The sequence below is a fragment of the Rosa chinensis genome, chromosome 7 (assembly GCF_002994745.2).
Source record: "Rosa chinensis cultivar Old Blush chromosome 7, RchiOBHm-V2, whole genome shotgun sequence".
In the NCBI taxonomy this organism is placed as follows: Eukaryota; Viridiplantae; Streptophyta; class Magnoliopsida; order Rosales; family Rosaceae; genus Rosa; species Rosa chinensis.
Window position 1 is genome coordinate 14,726,153 of NC_037094.1, and position 21,925 is coordinate 14,748,077.

At 40.6% G+C, this 21,925-nt stretch overlaps 3 protein-coding genes and 1 long non-coding RNA gene across 4 annotated transcripts; 3 read left to right on the top strand and 1 right to left on the bottom strand.

The window, feature by feature from the left end:
- Nucleotides 1-643: 643 nt before the first annotated feature.
- Nucleotides 644-2,543, top strand: LOC112180894 (40S ribosomal protein S10-1). Its single transcript, XM_024319472.2, has 5 exons — nucleotides 644-755; nucleotides 830-878; nucleotides 977-1,256; nucleotides 1,690-1,831; nucleotides 2,250-2,543. The coding sequence occupies exons 1-5, from the start codon at nucleotides 753-755 to the stop codon at nucleotides 2,325-2,327; spliced, it is 552 nt and encodes a 183-aa protein (XP_024175240.1). The 5' UTR covers nucleotides 644-752; the 3' UTR covers nucleotides 2,328-2,543.
- Nucleotides 2,544-5,182: 2,639 nt separating this feature from the next.
- LOC112180480 (short-chain dehydrogenase TIC 32, chloroplastic) lies at nucleotides 5,183-7,474 on the top strand. Its single transcript, XM_024319040.2, has 8 exons — nucleotides 5,183-5,476; nucleotides 5,877-6,108; nucleotides 6,224-6,303; nucleotides 6,391-6,544; nucleotides 6,640-6,718; nucleotides 6,797-6,881; nucleotides 6,965-7,011; nucleotides 7,201-7,474. Exons 1-8 carry the CDS (start codon nucleotides 5,371-5,373, stop codon nucleotides 7,363-7,365), a joined length of 948 nt encoding a protein of 315 aa, XP_024174808.1. The 5' UTR covers nucleotides 5,183-5,370; the 3' UTR covers nucleotides 7,366-7,474.
- Nucleotides 7,475-8,549: 1,075 nt separating this feature from the next.
- LOC121050397 (heat shock protein 82-like) lies at nucleotides 8,550-21,904 on the bottom strand. The gene is made up of 2 exons (XM_040510152.1): nucleotides 21,698-21,904; nucleotides 8,550-9,666 (listed from the first exon to the last, which is right to left on the bottom strand). Exon 2 carries the CDS (start codon nucleotides 9,653-9,655, stop codon nucleotides 8,573-8,575), a length of 1,083 nt encoding a protein of 360 aa, XP_040366086.1. The 5' UTR covers nucleotides 9,656-9,666; nucleotides 21,698-21,904; the 3' UTR covers nucleotides 8,550-8,572.
- Nucleotides 17,811-18,306, top strand: LOC121050398. Its single transcript, XR_005802856.1, has 2 exons — nucleotides 17,811-17,894; nucleotides 18,206-18,306. It is a non-coding gene; the product is annotated as an uncharacterized LOC121050398 (long non-coding RNA).
- Nucleotides 21,905-21,925: the final 21 nt, after the last annotated feature.

Genomic DNA, 21,925 nt, shown 5'->3' on the forward strand with positions numbered 1-21,925 from the left:
TAATAATCCAAATGATTTGCACTGCGTACAACATATGCAATCAACGATTTAATCAGAAAGGGCAAAGAGTAAAAATAATCACGTTTTTATTCTTCTTATTATTTTTTTTTATGAAATTTGAGGTTTGATGTAACAAAAATTTTTTTGATAGAGCAAACAAACTTATCATGTGACGATAACATACTCATTGTTACTCATTGTTACTCTTTGAGTTTGATAACTCTATTATATCAAAAATGTTTCAATTTGAGTTCGTCAGCAGTATTAGAAACACTTTTAGTATTCATGTTCTTTTTGATAATTACATACAACCACAATATTTTGCATTCATTTTAGTAAATGCCTCCAAACTGTTTTTCATTCTCACAACAATTCATTGCTTCTTCCCACAGCAAAACCAAAAACTCTTCTAGCCACAGTATTTTGGCCACAATCATACTGGGGCCTTAAAGTTTCTGGATCCGGTGGATCTTGTGGGCCAAAAAGAAAAGAGGCCTCATTGTGGGCAGAAAAAGATGAACGATCCAAAAAGAGAAACAAATAGCAGGCCAAGACCAAAGAATTGGGCCCATAAACCGCAGAAGGTCCCAAAAACCCAGGCCCATATCTCCCTATGTTTACCCTAAAAACGAGTATAAATTCCACACAATCACTTCCACCCATCAAAGTGTTAGGGTTTACATAAGAGCGCAGGCGATAAGAGTTTAGCACACCAAGCTTGTATCTCTCGCCGCCGACTCTCCACCGCAACCATGGTACCTCCTCCTCCTCCTCCTTCTCCGTTTCAGTTCTCTGCTCCTCTGTTTCTGATCTCTTTCGTTGTTTGCAGATCATTTCAGAGAAGAACCGCCGCGAGATCTCCAAGTACCTCTTCCAAGGTTGGCAAGCAAATCTCTAATCTCAATCACTGCTCGCGCTTCGTGTAATTGAAGTGATGGATTAATCGTTTTGATGTTTTGATTTTGGTTTTGGTCAGAGGGAGTGTGCTATGCGAAGAAGGACTACAACATGCCGAAGCATCCAGAGATCGACGTGCCGAATCTGCAGGTGATTAAGCTGATGCAGAGCTTCAAGTCCAAGGAGTATGTGAGGGAGACCTTCGCCTGGATGCACTATTACTGGTACCTCACCAATGATGGCATTGAGTTCTTGAGGAACTACCTCAACCTGCCCTCGGAGATTGTGCCCAACACTCTCAAGAAGCAGGCCAAGCCCGCCGGCCGACCTTTTGGCGGCCCACCAGGCGACCGCCCTCGGTACTTGACCTATTTCATCATCCTTTTTAGGGTTTTTTGCAGATTTATATTACTGTGATGTGGTTTTGTGAATTGTGTTGAATTACAATGTAGAGAAGCGATTTGATACATGATGGCTGTGCCTTTGAATTTGTGAATTAGTTCCTTGGTTCGGCTTATTTTGAAGTATGAAATGATAATTCAATTTGTGCAGTTATATAATGGCAACTAGATAAGATGACTGATGAAATTTGATACTATCTAAACTGCGAAACTGTTAGGTTTGTATTGGGAATTGGAAGGTTGACGTGTTGGTTTGTTAGTTGTTTTGTAGGTTTGATACTGGTCTAGTTCTGTGTTCAGTTTCATTCGATTGTTTTAGGTTTAGTTTCTGGTGCATTTGTTCAACACTGATCGACTGGAATTTGATTTGGTTTTTGTTGATGTGCATTAGTGGCCCACCTCGCTTTGGTGATGGAGAGCGCAGATTTGGAGGTGACCGTGATGGTTACCGTGGAGGTCCTCGTGGTGGACCAGGAGGTGACTTTGGCGGGGACAAGGGAGGAGCCCCTGCTGACTACAGACCTTCTTTCGGGGTAATTTTTCTGTTGCTTAGTTTTTTCCTTGTTAGTTTCAGGTTCTATTTTTGTTTGCCAAGTAATTTCATGAACAAATAGTACTTGTTGGTTATGGTGAATAGAAAAGCCTAGTTGAATCATATCAATACAACTTGAAACAGTATTGCTAATGAGAATAAAATGGCTTTTGCAAGATAATCTACTAGTTTCAGATAAACATGGAAAACTAACCTAGAGATGGCTATAACATGGGTATAATACGATTGTTTTTGTTTTAGTTTCTGATCTAACGTTAATATGATGACTTGGGGACAATTGATAAGTCATTTGAGAAAATCTCTTAATACGAAGTAGTATATAGTTATTCATATCTGTTTGCTTTAGTTGTTATATTCTACTTAGTTTTACTCACTCGGTTTTTTTTCAAAATCTGCAGGGTGCTCCAACAAGACCTGCCTTCGGTCGTGGAGCTGGTGGTTTTGGTTCTGGCTCAGCAAGCTCTAATCTTTCTTAAGATAGGATGTTGCTTCAACAGTTGCTTGGTTTCCTGAGTTTGTATTTCAAGAACAGACAACTTTCTTTTTTAGGAAACAATAGCAGTTTTGTTCAATTGCTAGTATTGGGATTGTATTCGAAGTTTATGTTATTCTACTTTGTCTTTTGAACCCAACTTCGGGAAAGCAATTTCATCTTGGCTTATCTATAATATGTGATAAATTTTATTATGGTTTTTCTGCTTGATCAATACCTTGGCTCCCAATTTTTGGTTTTATTATGGTTTTCCTGCCATCATTTTTGCCTCATTAATTTTCCATGTCTTAATAGTGTTCAGATGTGTACTATGTAGTTTCAAAATCCTTTCAACTATGTTTTATGAACCTCATTATCTATATACAAAGTGAAGCAGTGCTTGTATTACATGTCCTTGCATAATGAGATGTGTAGTTTTACATTTGGGAAGGTCAAAAAGAAAGAAAAAGGACAAATGATCTGCCTTGTGTAGCAGCATTGGCAAATGTTGGCCGTGGATTGTCACCCTCCTTTGCCCAGTAATTGCAGACCCATTAGTTTCTCCCTCTGATTGGCAGTAACATGCTTTTCGTTTTGAAGTACATGGAGACCCCCTTCCCACTCAGGCCATAGATTTAGATTTGGCAACCGAACTCGGGGATTATAGCCTCTAGTAGTAGTAGAGTTGATCATCTTTGATGAGTGCTGGCGTATGCAATGTAATGAAATCAAATTGCCAGTCCTGTCACAAAAAAACGGAAAAAAGTCTCCTCTTCCCGTCTTTCTTCCTTCTCTCTAAAACTAGAGAGAGAAGGTAGACCTCGTCCTCTCCTCCCCCCTCTAGCTTAGATCTAGATCTCTTTGGATCTTGATTGCCGGCTAGAGAGTAGGGGGAGTGTGTTCGTCGTTCGGGCAGCTAGTCTCGGGTTTTGTTTTCCTGTTTTACGGCTTGTTTCCCAACCCAACCTCAGAGATCTAGGCTATGTTTGGTATGGCTGTTCTTTGAGAAAAAGCTAGCTTCTGCTTATTTCTGAAAATAAGTGGTTGAAAAGCAAAGCTGCTGAGTGTTTGGTAAACTAGCTTTTTAGAAGTGCTGTCAGTGGCAAAAGCAGTGACAAAGTGTTTGGTAAACTAAACTGGCTTATACTTTTTATTTGTGGAATGACTAAATTGGACATTATAGATTATTTTGCATTAATTATTTAGTAAATGATTAATATTTGTATAAATTTCATTAGAGCAATCCTGGCCATCCATTTCCTCCACCATTTGATTAGGGTCGTCCATTGTTAATTGCAATAATCTATATATATATGAGCCTTGATCAATAGGAACACCAGAAGGATCGAGAGAGGGAGAGAACCAGAGTTGGCCCGAGACGCACCGCTACCCGGCTGGCTCTCCACCGCCAGGTCACCTCCGGCCGGCGCTCATACACCATCGTCTTCGTCTCGCTGTCGCCAGCAGCCCTCTGTCCTTAGATCGTCCATGCATTGAACGGAGATGGAGAATCGACGACGAGAAGCCCCGAACTTTCTCCGGCCACCACTGCAACTTCCGGCGACCGATTAAGCTGAATTTGGTATGGAAACCCATCTCCTCGTCATGCTTAACACCCCAGTATGATTAGTTTTCCGATTTAATCAACTTTTGACGAATTTGTTTCTGGGTTGCTTCTGCCTCCGTCGCTGTTCCTCGACGCCGACAGCTTTCCGAGCTCTTCCCGGCTTCATTTTGGCTTGGTTGCATCAGTAGGAGGAAGCTGGCCACAATTGGAGTAGAAAGCCACGAACTTGCTGGGTTGCAAACGTCGAACTCCATTACCGGTTGAGCTTGTAGGACGGAATTGATCAACTCGGCGTCGACTAGGCTATCTCCGGCAATTGTGTTCTTCGTCATCGAGGTTTCATCTGCAAATTCTACCCCAGAAGGTAAATTTGAGGTTCTGTACTTCTGGGTACCCTTGATAGATTTGTTGAACTGTGATGAGGGAGAGAGATGGGGAACAGTGACGAAAATGGTTGAGCTGAAATTGTTTCAGCTTGGAAGTGCAATTTTCGGCATTTTGGAGGTTTCATTAATCTACAGTAACTATCGCTACAGTTTTTCGGTGGCTTCTGGCTTCTGGAAGCTGCATTCTTCAGCTTCTGCTTATCTAAGGAAGCCACAGCAGCTTCTGAAAAAAGCTGCCAGAAAGCTCAGTTACCAAACGCCATTTTGAACTGGGCTTATAAGCACAGGAGCTGAAAAGCTCCCCCAAACATAGCCCTAGTCTGATTCATGAAGATCGTCGCTGGAATCATCACCTCAATCCTCTTCTCATCCTTTTTCTTACTTTTCTTCAACCCACCCTACCCACATCCAGAAATCATTCCTCCTTCCTTGGCCAATTGCAACAAGTCTCATACCTTCTATTTCGCTAGAAGAAAGTCCCCGAAACTGTACGGTGCTATGGACTCTAGAATGACCCAGTCCCTTCGAGGGACAATTGTGTGGGGGGATCAGCCGAGATTCCACCATGGGTGCTGGATAGAAGGCTTGCAGCTTCATGCTACCGAGCAGGGGAAGGAAGACGGCGAAGGATCCATCTCAACCTCTCTGACAGCGGCGTCTTCCCTAATGGCGAAGATGTGTTCTATGTGGTTCTCGGTTACCACTGACCTGGGCTGGGCCCATGTATTTCTAGGTTGTTTACTGGGCCATGTTTGGACCCATTGTTTCTGTTGTATGTGTATCCCTCGTGGATTTGTTTGTATCTCTCTGGGCTAGTTGTCCGTTTTAATGAATTTTCCTTCCTTTGATAATAAAAAGAGAAAAAGAAATCAAATTGCCAAATCACGTTTTGGTATCTTACCAGTCGGCTGTCAAACAATAAATGTCCTAGTCAATGGCACTGTTGCGTTTCCTGATGACCTTTTTGTTGGGCCGATATTAAGGCCATCACTTTCATAGTTTCATTATATATTGGCCGGCCAATATTATAATTAGAGCTGCACAATGCTGGTTTTGTTTAAATTCTCGGTTCTGTAACCTCATTACCAATTAATATGGGGATTTTTGGCAAGAAAGCAGCATCTGGATTCTCTGCCTCTTCCACAGCAGAACAAGTTACTCAAGGAATTGATGGAACTGGTCTTACTGCCATTGTTACAGGTCATAAATTTTCTACTACTGTGTTTTCAAGCTTATTATGTCATTCTGTATTTTCGTTCTTTCTATAGATGAAAAGGCTCAAAAGCTTATGTATCCAAACAAAATTAGAATAAGAATTCAGCATGTCACAACTAAACTTAATTGACATCAACTGATATATAGAATTCAGTATGATTAATATCAGTATCTTCCCCTGTATGTATTATAAGTATAATACTAGAAACCAGTGAATTTGAAATATATCTTGAGTTCTATTTCTCCTAATGTTTATTGCTTTACAATTACAACATCTACATGGTCTTAAACTGCTCGTTAGCCTATGGATGCCCAAATATGTTTCCTTGCTTCAAAGTTAGGCCGTTAAATGTTCAGTGTAATCTAAATTTTTATTCAATTTTAGGAGCCACAAATGGTATTGGCCTAGAGACAGCGCGTGTTCTTGCATTGCGTGGTGTTCACGTAGTAATGGCAGTAAGGAACATGGATGCCGGTACCAATGTCAAAGAAGCAATCCTCAAAGAAATCCCTGATGCAAAAATTGATATTATGGAGTTAGATCTCAGCTCATTGGCATCTGTCAGAAAATTTGGAGCAGAGTTTGATTCCAGAGGCCTTCCCTTGAATATCCTTATGTAAGATCAGCAATCATGTTCTGATTTTTTCTTTCTTACATTGATTCTCTTATATGTACTCAGTGCGGTGAAAAGCTCGTATAGAAACAACTTATATTTCTTCCTTCGTTCCCAGTAACAATGCAGGGGTTATGGCAGATAAGTTCAAGCTATCACAAGACAACATAGAACTCAATTTTGCGACCAACCATTTAGGTCTGTTGCCTACAAATTTTGGCATGGTTGTTTTCTACAAGCTCTAATGAATCTATACATTTGTTAATTGAACTATCCAATATGCAGGTCATTTTCTTCTCACAAATCTGTTGTTGGAGAACATGAAACACACATCGAGAGAAAGCGGCATCGAGGGGAGAATTGTTAATGTATCATCTCTTGGCCATACATATGTATACAACGAAGGAATTCGTTTCGATTGTTTCAATGATGAATCGAGGTAACACCATCAATAGCAGCATGTCTTTGATCAACCATCTTGCGGCGTTTGTTGGTTTTAGATCAGTTAAATGTGTTTTACTTGCTACTTGACAGATACAACAAGTATGTTGCATATGGAGAATCGAAGCTGGCTAATATATTGCATGCTAATGAGCTTACAACGCTCTTCAAGGTATTGACCTTAAGCTTCAAGTACATACTAGCTTCTTGGTTGAAGAGATATCTTATTTTCAAAATATTGTCTAAACAGGAAGAAGGAATTGAGATGACTGCTAATTCTCTTCATCCTGGAGCAATTCACACAAATATTATACGCAATGATATGTTTTTAAAGTGTAAGCTAGCTTCATCTGCTTACTTTTCCAGTGTGAATGCGTCTGCTTTTTAACTGATTCACCTATTATTCGGCTTCACACAGGTCTTCTCAGTGTGTTGGGTATATTTGTGGCCAAAACTACTCAGCAGGTACTTCTTTAGGCTTCACAGTATATGTAGCATCATTGTTTAGGTGCAACGCTACGTGGAGTCATGAACCACATCTATGATAGCATCACTCATGACATGATCCACAAAGACAAGGGGTCTCAACTCTATTAGAGATATGATCTATGATGTGATTCAAATAATTAATTTTCATTGAACCTGTTTGTGCAGGGAGCGGCAACCACATGCTTTGTGGCACTGAATCCACAAGTGAAGGGAGTAAGCGGAGAATACTTTGTGGACTGTAACATTGCCAAACCGAGCTCTCAGGCCAAAGATGCAGATTTGGCTAGGAGACTCTGGATTTTTAGCTCGAATTTGACCAATCTCAAGTAGCATACAGGTTCTAATGTCTGTTGCATCACTGCTTATGAAAATCAATTGGCAACTCGTGTGCATCATAGTTGTAATTTGAAATAGTGGTCAAGAATCTGTTTTTGCCAAAGGCATTGTTCCATGGTATAAGGAGACTGACCAAAGAAAAAAAATGTATTAAGGAGAAATCAAATACTAGAAGCTGAGAATAAAAGCAGAAGCACTTCTGCAACATTAGACACTATCCAATAAAATTCCAATTTCCATAAACTAATGCAAGTTTACAGAAACTGAAAGAAGACTCCTCCGATCTAACTACACATAAAAAAAATAAAAAAAAATAAAAAATAAAGGCTAAAGTTGTATTACTGGGGTATCAAATCAACATATGATGTATGGAAAACGCAAATGTAGAAGAATATTAGTGCAGCTGGTCTCGGGTACATTAACTTCAGTGATGGAGATATGTACACATTCAACACCGGTGAACCAGCCTTTTTTCGTTTATATATATATTTTTTGTCATGTTGTGGAACAGCAAAGTTAACACTAAGAAAAAGGATTCAACTGTGGAATATGCTTATGATCTAGATCTACAAAGTAAACAGATGCATACAGCATTTACGCTACTAAAAGACACATAGCATTTGAACAAATAAACAAAAATACTAGCAATGGACAAGATAATCATTGAAATTTCACAGTAAACTGATACTGACCTTCGAAGTACATGAAGACTCCAACCTTTTGGCACCATGGCTTGCACTACCTCACAATGACAACAGGCATGACCTTCTTCCTCAGATTAAGCTTACCCTTCTTGACAGTGGTTGACCATGTCACTAACACAAGAAGATGGAACTAGTTCAGATGACCCTTGATTCCCTTGACTGAAATGATGTACAGGTTCTTAGATCCTGTATTGTCAGCACAGTTCACTATGGCTGCCACTGGTAGACCAACAAGTCCTAAATAAACTTTTTTGAGCAGACCACCTAATAATCATTATTTAGTAGGAGAAAACTCCCCACAAATTTATACAGACGCTTTGCGCCTTTGCATTAGTTTCACAATATCTAAATCGACAACTGGTATTAAGAGTTACAAAACCACAACTGGAAGACACTACTGAAGGAAATATTTCTGTACATGCACATTGCATTGTTCATGTCACTACTAACTCTAGACAGTACACACATTTTTAAAGGTCTAACAAAAAGAGTGTTTCTCAGTCAACTTCTTCCATCTGGCTTTCCTCAACCTTATTCTCCTCCAATGGAGGCATGTCGACATCATCAACTAGTTCAGGGTCATCATCTTCATCAATGCTGAGACCCAGTTTCAGCATCCTGTGAATCCTCCCAGCAAACCTGTTGGGATCATCAAGGCTGAACCCCGAACTCAACAGAGCGGTCTCATAGAGCAGCAGCACAATGTCCTTCACCGACTTGTCATTCTCATCAGTCTCGACCCTCTTCCTCAGCTCCTCCACTATAGGATTGTCTGGATTAATCTCCATAGTCTTCTTGCTAGACATGTATGCTCCCATGCTGTTGTCCCTCAAAGCCTGAGCTTTCATAATTCTCTCCATGTTAGCTGTCCACCCATACTCTCCGGTCACCAAGACACAAGGTGAGTCGACAACTCTGTCAGAAACCACCACCTTCTGCGCCGTATCCCCAAGAAACTCCTTGGTCTTCTTGCACAGCTTCTCAAACGACTTCTTCTTCTCCTCTCTCTGCTTCTTCTCCTCTTCCGACTCATCCTCAAGCTGAAGCCCTTCTTTCGTTACAGACACAAGCTTCTTCCCATCATACTCCTTCAACTGTCCAACAGCATACTCATCAATCGGCTCAACCATAAACAACACCTCATATCCCTTCTTCTTAAGCCTCTCCAGAAACGGCGAGTTCTCGACAGCCTTCTTGCTCTCACCGGTAATGTAGTATATGTTCTTCTGGCCTTCCTTCATCCTCGTGACATAGTCCTTAAAGCTGGTCATCTCATCAGTGCTTTTGGTGGAGTAGTACCTGAGCAAATCAGCCAGCTTTGCCCTGTTCTGGCTGTCCTCATGGATACCCAACTTGAGGTTCTTCGAGAAAGCCTCATAGAATTTAGTATACTCCTCCTTATTTTCTGCAACCTCATTGAACATCTCGAGGCACTTCTTCACCAGATTCTTCCTAACCACCTTGAGAATCTTGTTCTGTTGCAGCATCTCACGCGAAATGTTGAGCGGCAGATCATCAGAATCCACAACGCCCTTCACAAATCCAAGGTACTCCGGCATCAGCTCCTCACAATTTTCCATTATAAACACCCTGCCACTATGCCAAAAAGGCCTTCAGACGACACGCATCAGACGACATAAGTTTCGTTTTATGTCGTCTGAGTTTTTCAGACGACATAATTTTTTTTTCTGTTGTCTGAATATACACTAAAACCATACTGGTTTAATTTGGAAAAATGGTGAGCATTCAGACAACACATTTGTGTAGTTGTAGAAGGTGGTGATTTCCTATCTCAAATTTGGATAAATGGTGAGCATTCAGACAACACATTTGTGTAGTTGTAGAAGGTGTTGATTTTCTATCTCAAATTTGGATAAATGGTGAGCATTCAGACAACACATTTGTGTAGTTGTAGAAGGTGGTGATTTCCTATCAAAATTGGAGGGATATCCAAAAATTGATTGAGTCTTTTCCCTCTCAAATAGCCACGCTCTAGTTGACTAGAATTTGTGACATTCAGACAACATTTAAATGTCATCTGAGTGTGGAGCTTGTTTTAAAATTTTCCAAGTTATTTTGACTCGTGCTTTTGGACATATATAGATCCCTCGTGTTTAAGTATAATGTATTTGAGAGAGATTGATGAGAGAGATGTGTTCTTATTATTGAGAATAGGAGCCCTATATATAGGGATTACAAAGTGCTAGTTCTAATGTTACAAGGAATACCAATCCGTGTAGGATTGGGAAATCTAGAACCTTCTCTCCTATTCCTATTCCTAGTTTGATAAGGCACACTAAACTTGATTTTCCTTCAACACTCCCCCTTGTGCCGCTCAAACTTGGTGGTGACGCTTCATCCGTTGCCTCGTTAAAAACCTTGCCAGGTAACAAAAACCCTGTGGGACAAAAATAATCCTGGTCGAAGGACAAAAAGAGCACAACACGTCCTTCACTCTTCGAGATCGAACATGTAGACATCATAACTCCCCCTGATGTCGATATCTCCCCCTGATTGCTACAATCGTGGGAGTTCGGATAACTTTCTCAATCCGATGCTCTTCACATGTTTCTCGAAGGTGGATTTAGGTAACGACTTAGTGAATAAGTCCGCTACATTATCCTCTGATCGGATTTGTTTCACTTCAATCTTTAGAAGTGATTGTTATTGCTGATTATAAAAGAACTTGGGCGATATATGCTTGGTGTTGTCGCCCTTGATGAAACCTAACTTCATTTGTTCAATACAAGCTGCATTATCCTCATAAATGCATGTAGGTTCATCTGTGGTAGACTTCAAACCACAACTTCCTTGAATATGTCGAATCACAGACTTTAGCCATATACATTCACAAACGGCTTCATGTAGAGCAATAATCTTTGCATGATTCGAGGAAGTAGCAACAAGGGTCTGTTTCGTAGACCTCCAAGATATCGCAGTGCTTCCCATGGTAAAGACATAACCAGTTTGGGAGCGACCTTTGTGAGGGTCAGAGAGGTACCCTGCATCAGCAAAACCCATCAAGACATCATTGTCGTTTTGATGGAGGGGAGTAGGGTGAGGCCGGCCACCCTTGGTGTTGGTGGCGGCGTCGGCGGCAATATGGCCGGCCACTTTGTCATGGTGGACGGTGGCTCCATGCCTAATGGGGTCCGATCCCATTCTTCCGTCATTCCTCTTCTCTCTGTAGGGATAAAATAGGCCCATATCAATCGTACCTCTTAGGTATCGAAAAATTGTCTTTACACCAATCCAATGGCGGCGTGTTGGCGCAGAGCTATGTCGAGCTAACAAGTTCACTGTGAATGAGATATCCGGTCTTGTGCATTGAGCTAAGTACAATAATGCGCCTATTGTACTTAAATAGGGCACTTCGGCCTCTAAGGGTTCTTCGTCCTCATCCCTTGGACAAAACGGATCTTTTCCGGGCTCAAGACTACGGCCGATCATGGGAGTACTCGCAGGCTTTGCTTTATCTTCATTAAAGCGCCTTAGAATTTTCTGAGTATATGCAGACTGATGGATCAAAATCCCATCACTACGGTGCTCGAGTTCTAAACCGAGACAAAACCGTGTTTTCCCAAGATCTTTCATCTCAAATTTGGATTTCAAGTAATTAGCAGTTTCCTTTAACTCATCTAGAGTTCCAATTAGGTTCATGTTATCGACATAAACTGCTACGATTGCAAATCCGGAACTTGTTCTTTTAATGAACACGCATGGGCATATTTCATTGTTGATATATCCCTTCCCAATCAAGTAGTCACTTAGACGGTTATACCACATCCGTCCAGATTGTTTTAATCCATATAGTGAGCGTTTTAATCTTATTGAAAAACGCGCTCCGTGGTTTAGAGCCACTTGATTTGGGTAATTGAAGTCCATCTGGAACCTTCATATATATCTCTGAATCTAGATCCCCATAGAGATATGTTGTAACCACATCCATAAGCTGCATGTCAAGTTTTTCGGAAACTACCAAACTGACAAGGTAGCGGAACGTTATAACGTCCATTACGGGAGAATATGTCTCCTCGTAGTCGATTCCAGGGCGTTTGTGAGAAACCTTGCGCCACAAGGCGGGCTTTATATCTTACCACCTCATTTTTCTCATTACGCTTTCTAACAAAGACCCATTTATGGCCAACAGGCTTTACACTTGGGGGTGTCTGCGTTACAGGCCCAAATACCTGTCTCTTTGTTAGTGAATCCAATTCAACCTGGATCGCATCTTTCCATTTAGGCTAATCTGCTCTTCGTTGACATTCTTCAACAGAGCGAGGTTCGATATCATCATATTCTATAATCCCTTTCGCAATATGATATGCAAATGCATCATCAATTGCCATAGAATTTCTATCCATCATCTCATGTACACTAGTGTAATTTATGGAGATCTCTCTATTCTCTGGAGTTGGTCTTGACATTGGAGCGTCCCCCAATGATGTCTCTTGGACATAACCATAATCCGGAATATTCTCATGAGATGGATTATTTATATCGATGATTAATGGATTATTCTGTGCCAAACTCGCTTTCTTTCTTGGGCGAGAATCCATCGAACCTATAGGCCTCCCGCGCTTCCTGGCAGGAGCCATGGGCCTAGCCACAACGTCACCATCACTGTGAGAGGGGACGTTGGCGCCATGCTCAAATCCTCTTGAGTTAGCGTCATGTCCTCTAGTTTTAGGGACATCAATCCTTGCAGGCACGTTTGCAGCAGGTATGTGTGATCTCGTCACTTTAGCGATATCAGAAAACGCATCAGGTATCGATTCTGCTACGTTCTGAAGATCGAGAATTCTCCGCACTTCAATTTCAGACTGTGCGGTTCGGGGATCAAGATGAGACAGAGTGGGGACAGACCACGACAATTCCGGTCGTTCCTGTTGAACATTGGTGTTCTTATCTCCCCCTAACGATGGGAAGACTGTCTCATCGAAGTGACAATCCGCAAATCTTGCGGTAAAGAGATCGCCTGTCAAGGGTTCTATGTAGCGGATAATCGTTGGAGAATCATAACCAACGTAAACGCCTAATCGTCGTTGAGGACCCATTTTGGTGTGCTGTGGAGGCGCAATTGGCACATAAACTGCGCACCCAAATATGCGTAAGTGTGAGACATTGGGCTCATACCCAGTCACCATCTGGGACGCAGAAAAGGGTTGAGTGGCAGTGGGCCTCAGACGAATAAGCACAGCTGCATGCAATATTGCATAGCCCCAAGCAGAAACAGGGAGATTGGTGCGCATTACCAATGCCCTAGCGACCATTTGTAGTCATTTAATGGCGGCTTCTGCGAGACCATTTTGGGTGTGAACATGAGGAACAAGATGTTCAACATCAATCCCAATGGACATGCAATAATCATCAAAAGTCTTTGATGTAAACTCTCCAGCATTGTCTAATCTTATAGACTTAATAGGATGATACGGGTGGTGAGCCCTTAACTTAATTATTTGTGCTAGGAGTTTAGCAAATGCAGCGTTCCTTGTGGACAATAGCATGACATGTGACCAGCGTGTCGATGCATCAACCAATACCATAAAATATTGAAATGGTCCGCATGATGGTTGAATAGGTCCACAAATATCACCTTGGATTCTTTGCAAGAATGGTATATTTTCTTTAGTGTCCTTTGCATAGGATGGTCTCGATCCTAACTTTGCTAAAGAGCAGGCTTTGCAGAACGAATGATGGGCTTTATAAACAACCAATGAGGATTTTGGTTGAGCCACAAAGGCACAAGTGACTTTAGAAGTAAAAGTTGGAGACAAAGGAGCCTTGGTGGCGTCAATGCCACCCTGAGGCCGCAGGGGGAAGGCGGCGCCGGCCAAGGATGGCCGGATTTGGGGGTGAACGGCGCCGTGAGGCGCAGGGGCTCCTTCGGTGTCCAAAAACCAAGTTTTACTTCTTTTCGTTCTGAAAAAGGGATGTCCGTGTGAAGTCTTTAATATACGGATCATCATGTCACGACCTGGGTGTCCCAAACGGTCGTGCCAAAGCCTATATGTGTCGGAATCCCATAAATCATCTCTCATGACATGGTTGGATTCAATGACTCGAATAGTGGTTGCATACAACCCACTAGAGCGACACATAAGTTTCTCTAAGACTCGTTTATGTCCGTAGTCATTAGAGGTGATGCAAAGGAACTCTTGTCCATTCTCACAATGTGTTTCCACATGAAAACCATTGGCTCTTACATCTTGTAAGTAATAAAGTTCGAAAAATATGTCCATGACATGAGATAAAATAAATCGATACTTTATTAATAATAGCCAATGATTACATCAAAGTTTCTTGACCAAAATCTAATCCAATATAAAAATCAAACCGTAGACAAATCGTAGTCACTCAATCCTTTCGGTAATTTCAATTTAGTTGTGACCAGGTAAGGTAAGGCGAGATTTTGGTGGAGCGTTGCTCACTTTTAAAACCGTTCTCTCAGATCCAACCTTGCGTAGACATCACAAGTACTCTTGAGTACGCCTAGAGGGAAAGAGTTAATACAATAAGTCATTTTATTGATTTAAGGCATAATAGCCATTACATAATTCTTGGAAAAATAAAAGACTATAAATAAAAATCTGCGGCATTTTGTCTTCATTGCCAGATTTAAAGTCTTTGTGATCTCGAAGTCTTGATCACCATGATGCGACTACCTTCGTAGGTACATTGCAAGTTCAGGTCCATTGATCAGATGTTCCATATCAGAAATAGACACCATAAAGAGGATTCTCCCTTGATTGAGGCGCATTGGCGCAATGTGCATAGTCCCTAGGACTGGTGGCGTTGGAAAGTGATATCCATGGCCAACGTTGGCTCCATGGTTTCCAACCCTATGTCCCTAAAAATCACGCCTCCTACGGTCGTGTGATTGTCGCCTTGAGAGATTACCTTCTTGAGCATTTCGATCGTATGGATCATGACGTCGATGGTGACTTTCTCTAGTCATAGGACGATGCTCTTGATAGCTATCTTGAAGCCTATCAAATCTTCTTTGCACAAGTTCATTGCCATGTCTTTCAGCAGTGGCCATAGCTTCAATAAGCTGTTGGAAACTTGTGATCCGTCTTGCATTTACATGAGTCCGGAATAAGTCAGAGGACCTCATAGTATAGACGGGGAAGGTATTGAGGGTTTTCTCAATCAATTGGTCTTCTGTGATTGTTTTTCCACAGAGACGCATCATTGCTCTGATGCTGAGAGCTTCCGAATAAAATTGCATGACAGTGTCAAATTTAGAGAAGCGAAGATCTTTCCATTCTGCTTTTGTATTCGGAAGTATGGAGTCACGAACATTGCCATATCATTCGCGAAGCGCATGCCAAAGCTTTATGGCGCTATCCTCATTTATGAACTCAAACTGTAGGTCACTATCCATGTGACGTTTCATGAAGGCAAGTGCCTTGGAATTATCTTTCTCAGTTTGAGGGTCTGGAGCTGTTTCTATAGGACAAAGCTCTTGGATAATATGCAATAAATCACGGGCAATAAGGTGGATCTCGATATCAATGACCCAAATTAAGTACCTTTTGCCTGCATAATCCAATGGAACAAAATCGAGTTTGTTCATGTTTGACATCCTGAAAGATGAAACAAGAACAAGTTAGTTTCGGAGACAATGCTTCCACGAAAACTAATATAAATAAGATTTCAGAGCTATGCTACCAAGAAATCTATTTCCAAGAATAATTGGATTAGACCGAAACAATGATGTTTGTATGGTCAAAATAGATGCTCACGAACGCTCTTAGTCCGTAGCATACGAACGCTCTTAGTTCGTTAAATCGATGCTTACGGACTCTCTTAGTCCGAAGTCTTATGAACGCTCTTAGTTCGTTAATTGCGTGAATCCCCACGATTCCGCTTTTCAAGAATCGAACCCACGTTATAAGAAAGGTGGGATGTAGAAGAAGGGAGGTTTTCAAGTCCCCGAGAAAAGAAGAAGAAATATAAATTCCGAATTATAGGAACTTCAAAACTTACTCTTTTGAATACTTACTTGGTGAAAATTCGGAGCAGATTCTGTTCTGAACAGCTTGTACCTCGATTGGTGTACAGATCTCAATATGACTCCGATAAGGCTGAAATTCGGAGGTTAGATGGAAGAGACAGAGACGAACAACTTTGATGAAGAAAGTTTTTCGATCTGAGCTTCCGAACTAGACGTTTAGATGCTTGCAAGAAGACGGATGTGCACAGGAACGGGAAAAAGATGCAGTGGGTGTGCGTTGGCTTGTTTGCGCAGCAGGGATGCTTCGGTGGCAGCAGGCTGGAACGCAGGGCTGCAGGAAGGGGGCAGCAGGGGCTGCTGTGCAAGGTTGCAAGCACACGGGCGCTCGGGCTGCAGCGAAGGCTCGGCTAGCTCGGGCTAGGGGCTGCTTTGTGAATGATTTTTGGTTTTCTGTTTTGTGGTTAGAGTCGTGCTGATAACGTGTTTAAGTATAATGTATTTGAGAGAGATTGATGAGAGAGATGTGTTCTTATTATTGAGAATAGGAGCCCTATATATAGGGATTACAAAGTGCTAGTTCTAATGTTACAAGGAATACCAATCCGTGTAGGATTGGGAAATCTAGAACCTTCTCTCCTATTCCTATTCCTAGTTTGATAAGGCACACTAAACTTGATTTTCCTTCAACACCTCGCAATTTATCAGCTCTCTCAGCTTGACCTAGAACTCGCAAAACTGAAAACCTCAAAAACCAGCCTCTCTCTTTCTCACTCAGCTCTCTCAGAACTCGATTCTCACTCTCTCCTAATTCGTCTTCTCGCTCTCTCGATTCTTCTTCTTAGTCTCTCGACCTCTATTCTCAACCTGACCCCAAACTTGACCTCCTCCTCCATTCTCTAGCTCAGACCCGGACCCAGCCTCCTCCACATCCGCATCCGCCTCCGACCCCAACCCTAACCTCCTCCTCCTTTCTCCTTCTTCGTCTCAGAAACAATGAACCCGAAGAACACCCCCACAGAGACCACCGGCGAGTCTTGATTCCTGGGAACCATCTCCGCCTCATCAATTCGAAACCTCCACCCCAGATCCATCTCAACCAAGCATGGAAAATCCTTCTTCAGCCCCAAAATTGCCCCACCAAATGCCGAAAAAAGCCTCTTTCACCTAACCCTTACATCCAAGCCGACCACGATTCAGCTTTCGCTACCAAGCCGCTACCAGTACCGTTCGATTTGCCCAAATCTCCGACCTCTGCTGCTCAGAACATTCCGGTGAAGGTACTTAAGAAATGGAGTACCTTATTTACTACTTTATGTTCTATAATTTGAAATTGGAGCATGAATTTGGAAAGTTGAGTCTCGAAATTGATGGATATGAAAATCCCAGGTACATGTCTCTTGTTTTTCTACTTTATTTTGGTAAGTTGAAATGTAGAATGTAATCGGGTATCTGACATGTGTTCGTGACTGTTTGTTTGGGATGATTATTTGTCGGAGCAGGAGAACACTGAAGTGAAACAGTTTTAACTATCAGTTCGATCTGTTGCTCTTTTCTTAGAGGTACCTATTTCGTTTTCTTATTTAAATTCTTTTGGAAACTATAGGGCAACATTTGGTCTCTTTGGTCTTTGTGTACTAATGTCTGTTGTCGATTTCTTCTTTATCACATGTATATAATGAACAAATTAGAGATTTGCTTGATTCAACCATGCGGAACCTTGAAGTGGAGATTTTCTTTATTTAGTTGTTTCACTCATTGTTGCTTTCATTTTCTGGGTTTTGCAGATAGATGAAAATGTGCAAAGGGGAATCATGAACCACAGATCCTTGAAGCACCCCAATATTGTTGAATTTAAAGAGGTTAGTAAGAAGTAATGAATTTTGTGCGTGCTCATGTGGAATTGACCAATGTTAGAAATGATTTTGCTTCTTCCCCTGAATTGCATATTCCTTTTGTTTGGATTAACATATACTGATGCTATGTTCTGTATCATTTTCCCATAAGCATTGTATATTGAAGTATCATGGTCATTTATGCTTAAATTGGTAGCTGAAATCATATACCTCTATTAAAGCTATGATCTTTACTTCATCCACTCTTTATTAATATGGAGTGGAGCCTATTTCTGACAGATTGGGTGTTTAAGAGTTTTGGGGTCTCTTTCATCCAGGTCCTGCTGACACCAACTCATCAAGGTATAGTAATGGAGTATGCTGAAGGAGGAGAACTGTATGAGAGAATTTGCAAGGCTGGTAAATTTAGTGAGGATGATGCAAAGTAATTTTCGAGGGGGTGAGTTTTATTACATGGAAAGCGGCCCCTTTACAATTTCCAGAAAAAGAAAAACGATCCATCTTATCTTAAAGTACTTTTTTATTGGTATGCTGCTATATGAGGAATTTCTTTTAGTTTTCATTTCCCTTTCTTATTAGGGTCTCTGCATTTCTCTTTATAGAGAATAACAATCCCTGAAATTAAGAGCCATCCTTGGTTTGTAAAGAACTTACCTTTGGAAATGATGGAAGGAGGAAGTTGGGAAAGCAATGAGGTGAACAATTTATCCCAAAGTGTTGAAGAAGTTCAGTCTATAATACAACAGGCAGAGAGATGAGGAATGGGCCTTGGCAAAGACGCAGGGGCTTGAAGCCACCAAGAAAAAGAATGCTGAGAATAGGAAGCTTATTTACAACAAATCCAAACAGTACACCAAGGAGTACGCGGAGAAGGTACATCTTGTTTGGTTTATTATATTAATTTTCACTCTGCTTTGAATTGATTTGCCCAGCTATTTGTTTTTGTTTTTTTTCCGAGTGTTATTTCACTTGCTTGTCTTAAGGTAGTTGTTCAATGAAATAATGATTCTTTCTATTGCCAGGTTTCTGATTGCCAAGTTCATTCTCTATGTATGCTGTTTCTCTTTCATTAGGGTTGTTTCTTCTAGGCAAACCTACCATGGCAGTTTCAGTTGCAGCTGCTGGGGTAATCCTCGGCTAGCCTTTCTCAAACCTGCCATGACAATTCTACATTGGTTATGGTAAGTATATCCTATATGGCTATATTCCATCTAACTTTGTTATAGCTACCTGTGGTATATGCTTTGGTGAAAAAAAATGCTAGAAAAGAATATTGTCCTGTATGGGTGTTTGGAAACAAATGAACAAGAGAGTAAATGAACTGATAGATCGAGTTACAGAATGCTACAGATGCTGTGTTTTTGTTTTGATGACATGCTAGAGTTCAAGTTGCATGCAAGAAGTATGTTGCAACAGGTGCTTTTCTTCTGACTCTTGTATTAAAAAAATATAGTCTGATATTGACAAGTATCTATGTATTCTCACCGTTTTGTTTTGCTTTCCTTTTAATTAACAGTTTATTTGCCGATGCTGAGATTGAGGATTTCATCCAAATGGACTTGGTAAGTAAGATAATCCTTTAATATTTTGTATCATTGTTTGCCTGTTGAAAGTGATAGAATTTACATAGGAATTGGCATACTGGGCTCACTAGTTTCCAGATCCAGCGACCTGTTTCTGTAAAACTGTAATTTTCTGTTAATAATTTGAAGCTATTTTCTTCTGAGAATTTGTAGTGGACTTGTTAAAGAGTATTTCAGACTTGGAATCTCCTAAAAACAATTTTTCTATAATTAGTTATGATTTTTCAAAGTTACAGGTCTATTCCAGGAATTTCTGAAAACAGTATCACTGTCATGTTCTTTCTGCAGCACTGCTATATTGTCGTGCTGATTAGCTTTCCTTTGATAGTTTAGAGGAATATCATTTTTCTTCCACCCTTTTCTGAGAGTACCAAGTGCACTTTTCCTATGCATTTGTATAGCATGATATACCTTATTAATCTTGCGTAAGAGTCGCTTCACATTGTTGTCTACGATTTGATCTGTGTAGGCTGTTAATGGGTGGCTATGGATTGTATCTTGGATACCGAAAATGATATTATGATTATGTGGTATGAAAATACAATCAACCGCAGCATAGAAGTAGTAACTGAAACAAGATTATGTTGTGTTCATGATATGTTGTGATGATTTCAGGAGGAGAAGGCCAAGGTCAAAGACTTGCACCCCGAGCTTCTAGCTGGGATGTTCTTTTTCTTTTTGCTGGAACAACTGGTGGAGCAACAACTCTTCTGACTTCTCACAAACCCAATCTGGGAAGCAGCTTCACGTCAATGATTTCTATCGATCTCTATTGCTCTACTGTGGTAGATGAAGTAACTACAAGTAATTGTTTAGTTTCTTCAATTTTTTTATTTTTTCTTGAGTGGACATCTGCATTTGTTCTTGTTTTGACCATTGGATATGAGTCCTGGCCATTATAACCATTAGTATCCAGTAATTTATGCCAAGTTTCCAAACATTTTTGTTATGAATCTGTTTATTTCTATATAAGAAACTAAAATAGGCAACTATTACATCAAAATATCTTCTCGTCTAAGCACATGAGTACCCCTAGTATGTTTGGTCATGTTATATTAGTTCATTTCTACAAGAGTGGCATCTTAATTGAGATTTCCTTTTAACATGTTATGTTTGTTTCTCCCCTATTTTGGTGATAATCATGCATGCTTCTGTGTAGGAAGCTGTCAAGGGACAATTATGGAGATTATGTGATCCCCAAGGGAAGCCACCAGGTGTAATACAGTAGTACAACTAGCTAGATCCTATATTTAACTTGTGTCTAGTAGAAATTTTTCCTTCATTAAGAATTTGGACTTGTTTGCAGATTCAAATTAGTAGATATGAGCCATTTTGAACTGATGCTCATGATTAGGTTTGTGTACATGAGACAATGATGGATTAGTGGAAATTGCAATGAATGGTTTTGGATGTGGATTTTATAGTTTCATGAATGAGCAATTTTAATTTCCAGATGCATGTATACCAGTTGTAACAGGAGACTAATAATGTGTTATCTCAAATTGCAAGCTACAACAAAAGCACACCAAAATGTGTGGTTGCAGCTAAACAAAAACAACACAAAAATCAAATAGAAGTCTATTGTATTTTTGGCATTGGGACGACAGAAAATTGTAGTCTAAAGGGCAAAACAACAACATAAGTTAGACGAAAGTGTTGGCTAAAACGTATAATAACAACAAATAAGTGTGGTTGGAATCAATCATAGACAATATAAAAGACCTCATAAAAGATCTTTCACACAATACTTAAGTGTCGTATGTATGTACCCTAGAACGACACTTAATTGTCCTCTGATGCTCTTTACGACCACATATAATTGTCTTTTAAAGTAAATTAGCACAACCTTTAAATGTTGTTGTATGAGAGAAGACACTACATACGAGTCTTCATATTTCTTATTTAAGGGCATTCAGACCACACAAATAAGTCTTGCAAATATGCTTCACACAATAGTATTTAAAAAATACTGTGGTTGTTTTGTCTATCAGACAATACAAAACTGTTGTTTAAATGCTTTTAAAGATACAGATCACAATGTTCCCAGAATGCAAAACTCATCAGACAACACAAGATTTTTATTTTTTTATGTCGTCTGATTTTTCAGACGACAGAAGTGTTCTGTCGTCTGATGCCCCCAAGAGACGACACCGTACTAGACGACACATTTTTGTTCGTTCAGACGACAGAACAGTTCTGTCGTCTGAAGGCCTTTTTGGCATAGTGTGCGCACATAAAGCTTGATGTTGTTCGGCTTCTTCCTCGTGTCAAACAGATCAAAAGGTGCTCTTTTAGGCAAGAAGAGGATTGACTTGAACTCGAGCTGGCCTTCCACAGCGAAATGCTTCCAAGCAAGAGGGTCTTCCCAATCATTGGTAAGGCTCTTGTAGAAAGAGCAATACTCCTCCTTCGAAACCTCCTCCGGCTTCCTCAGCCAAATCGGCTTCTGCTTGT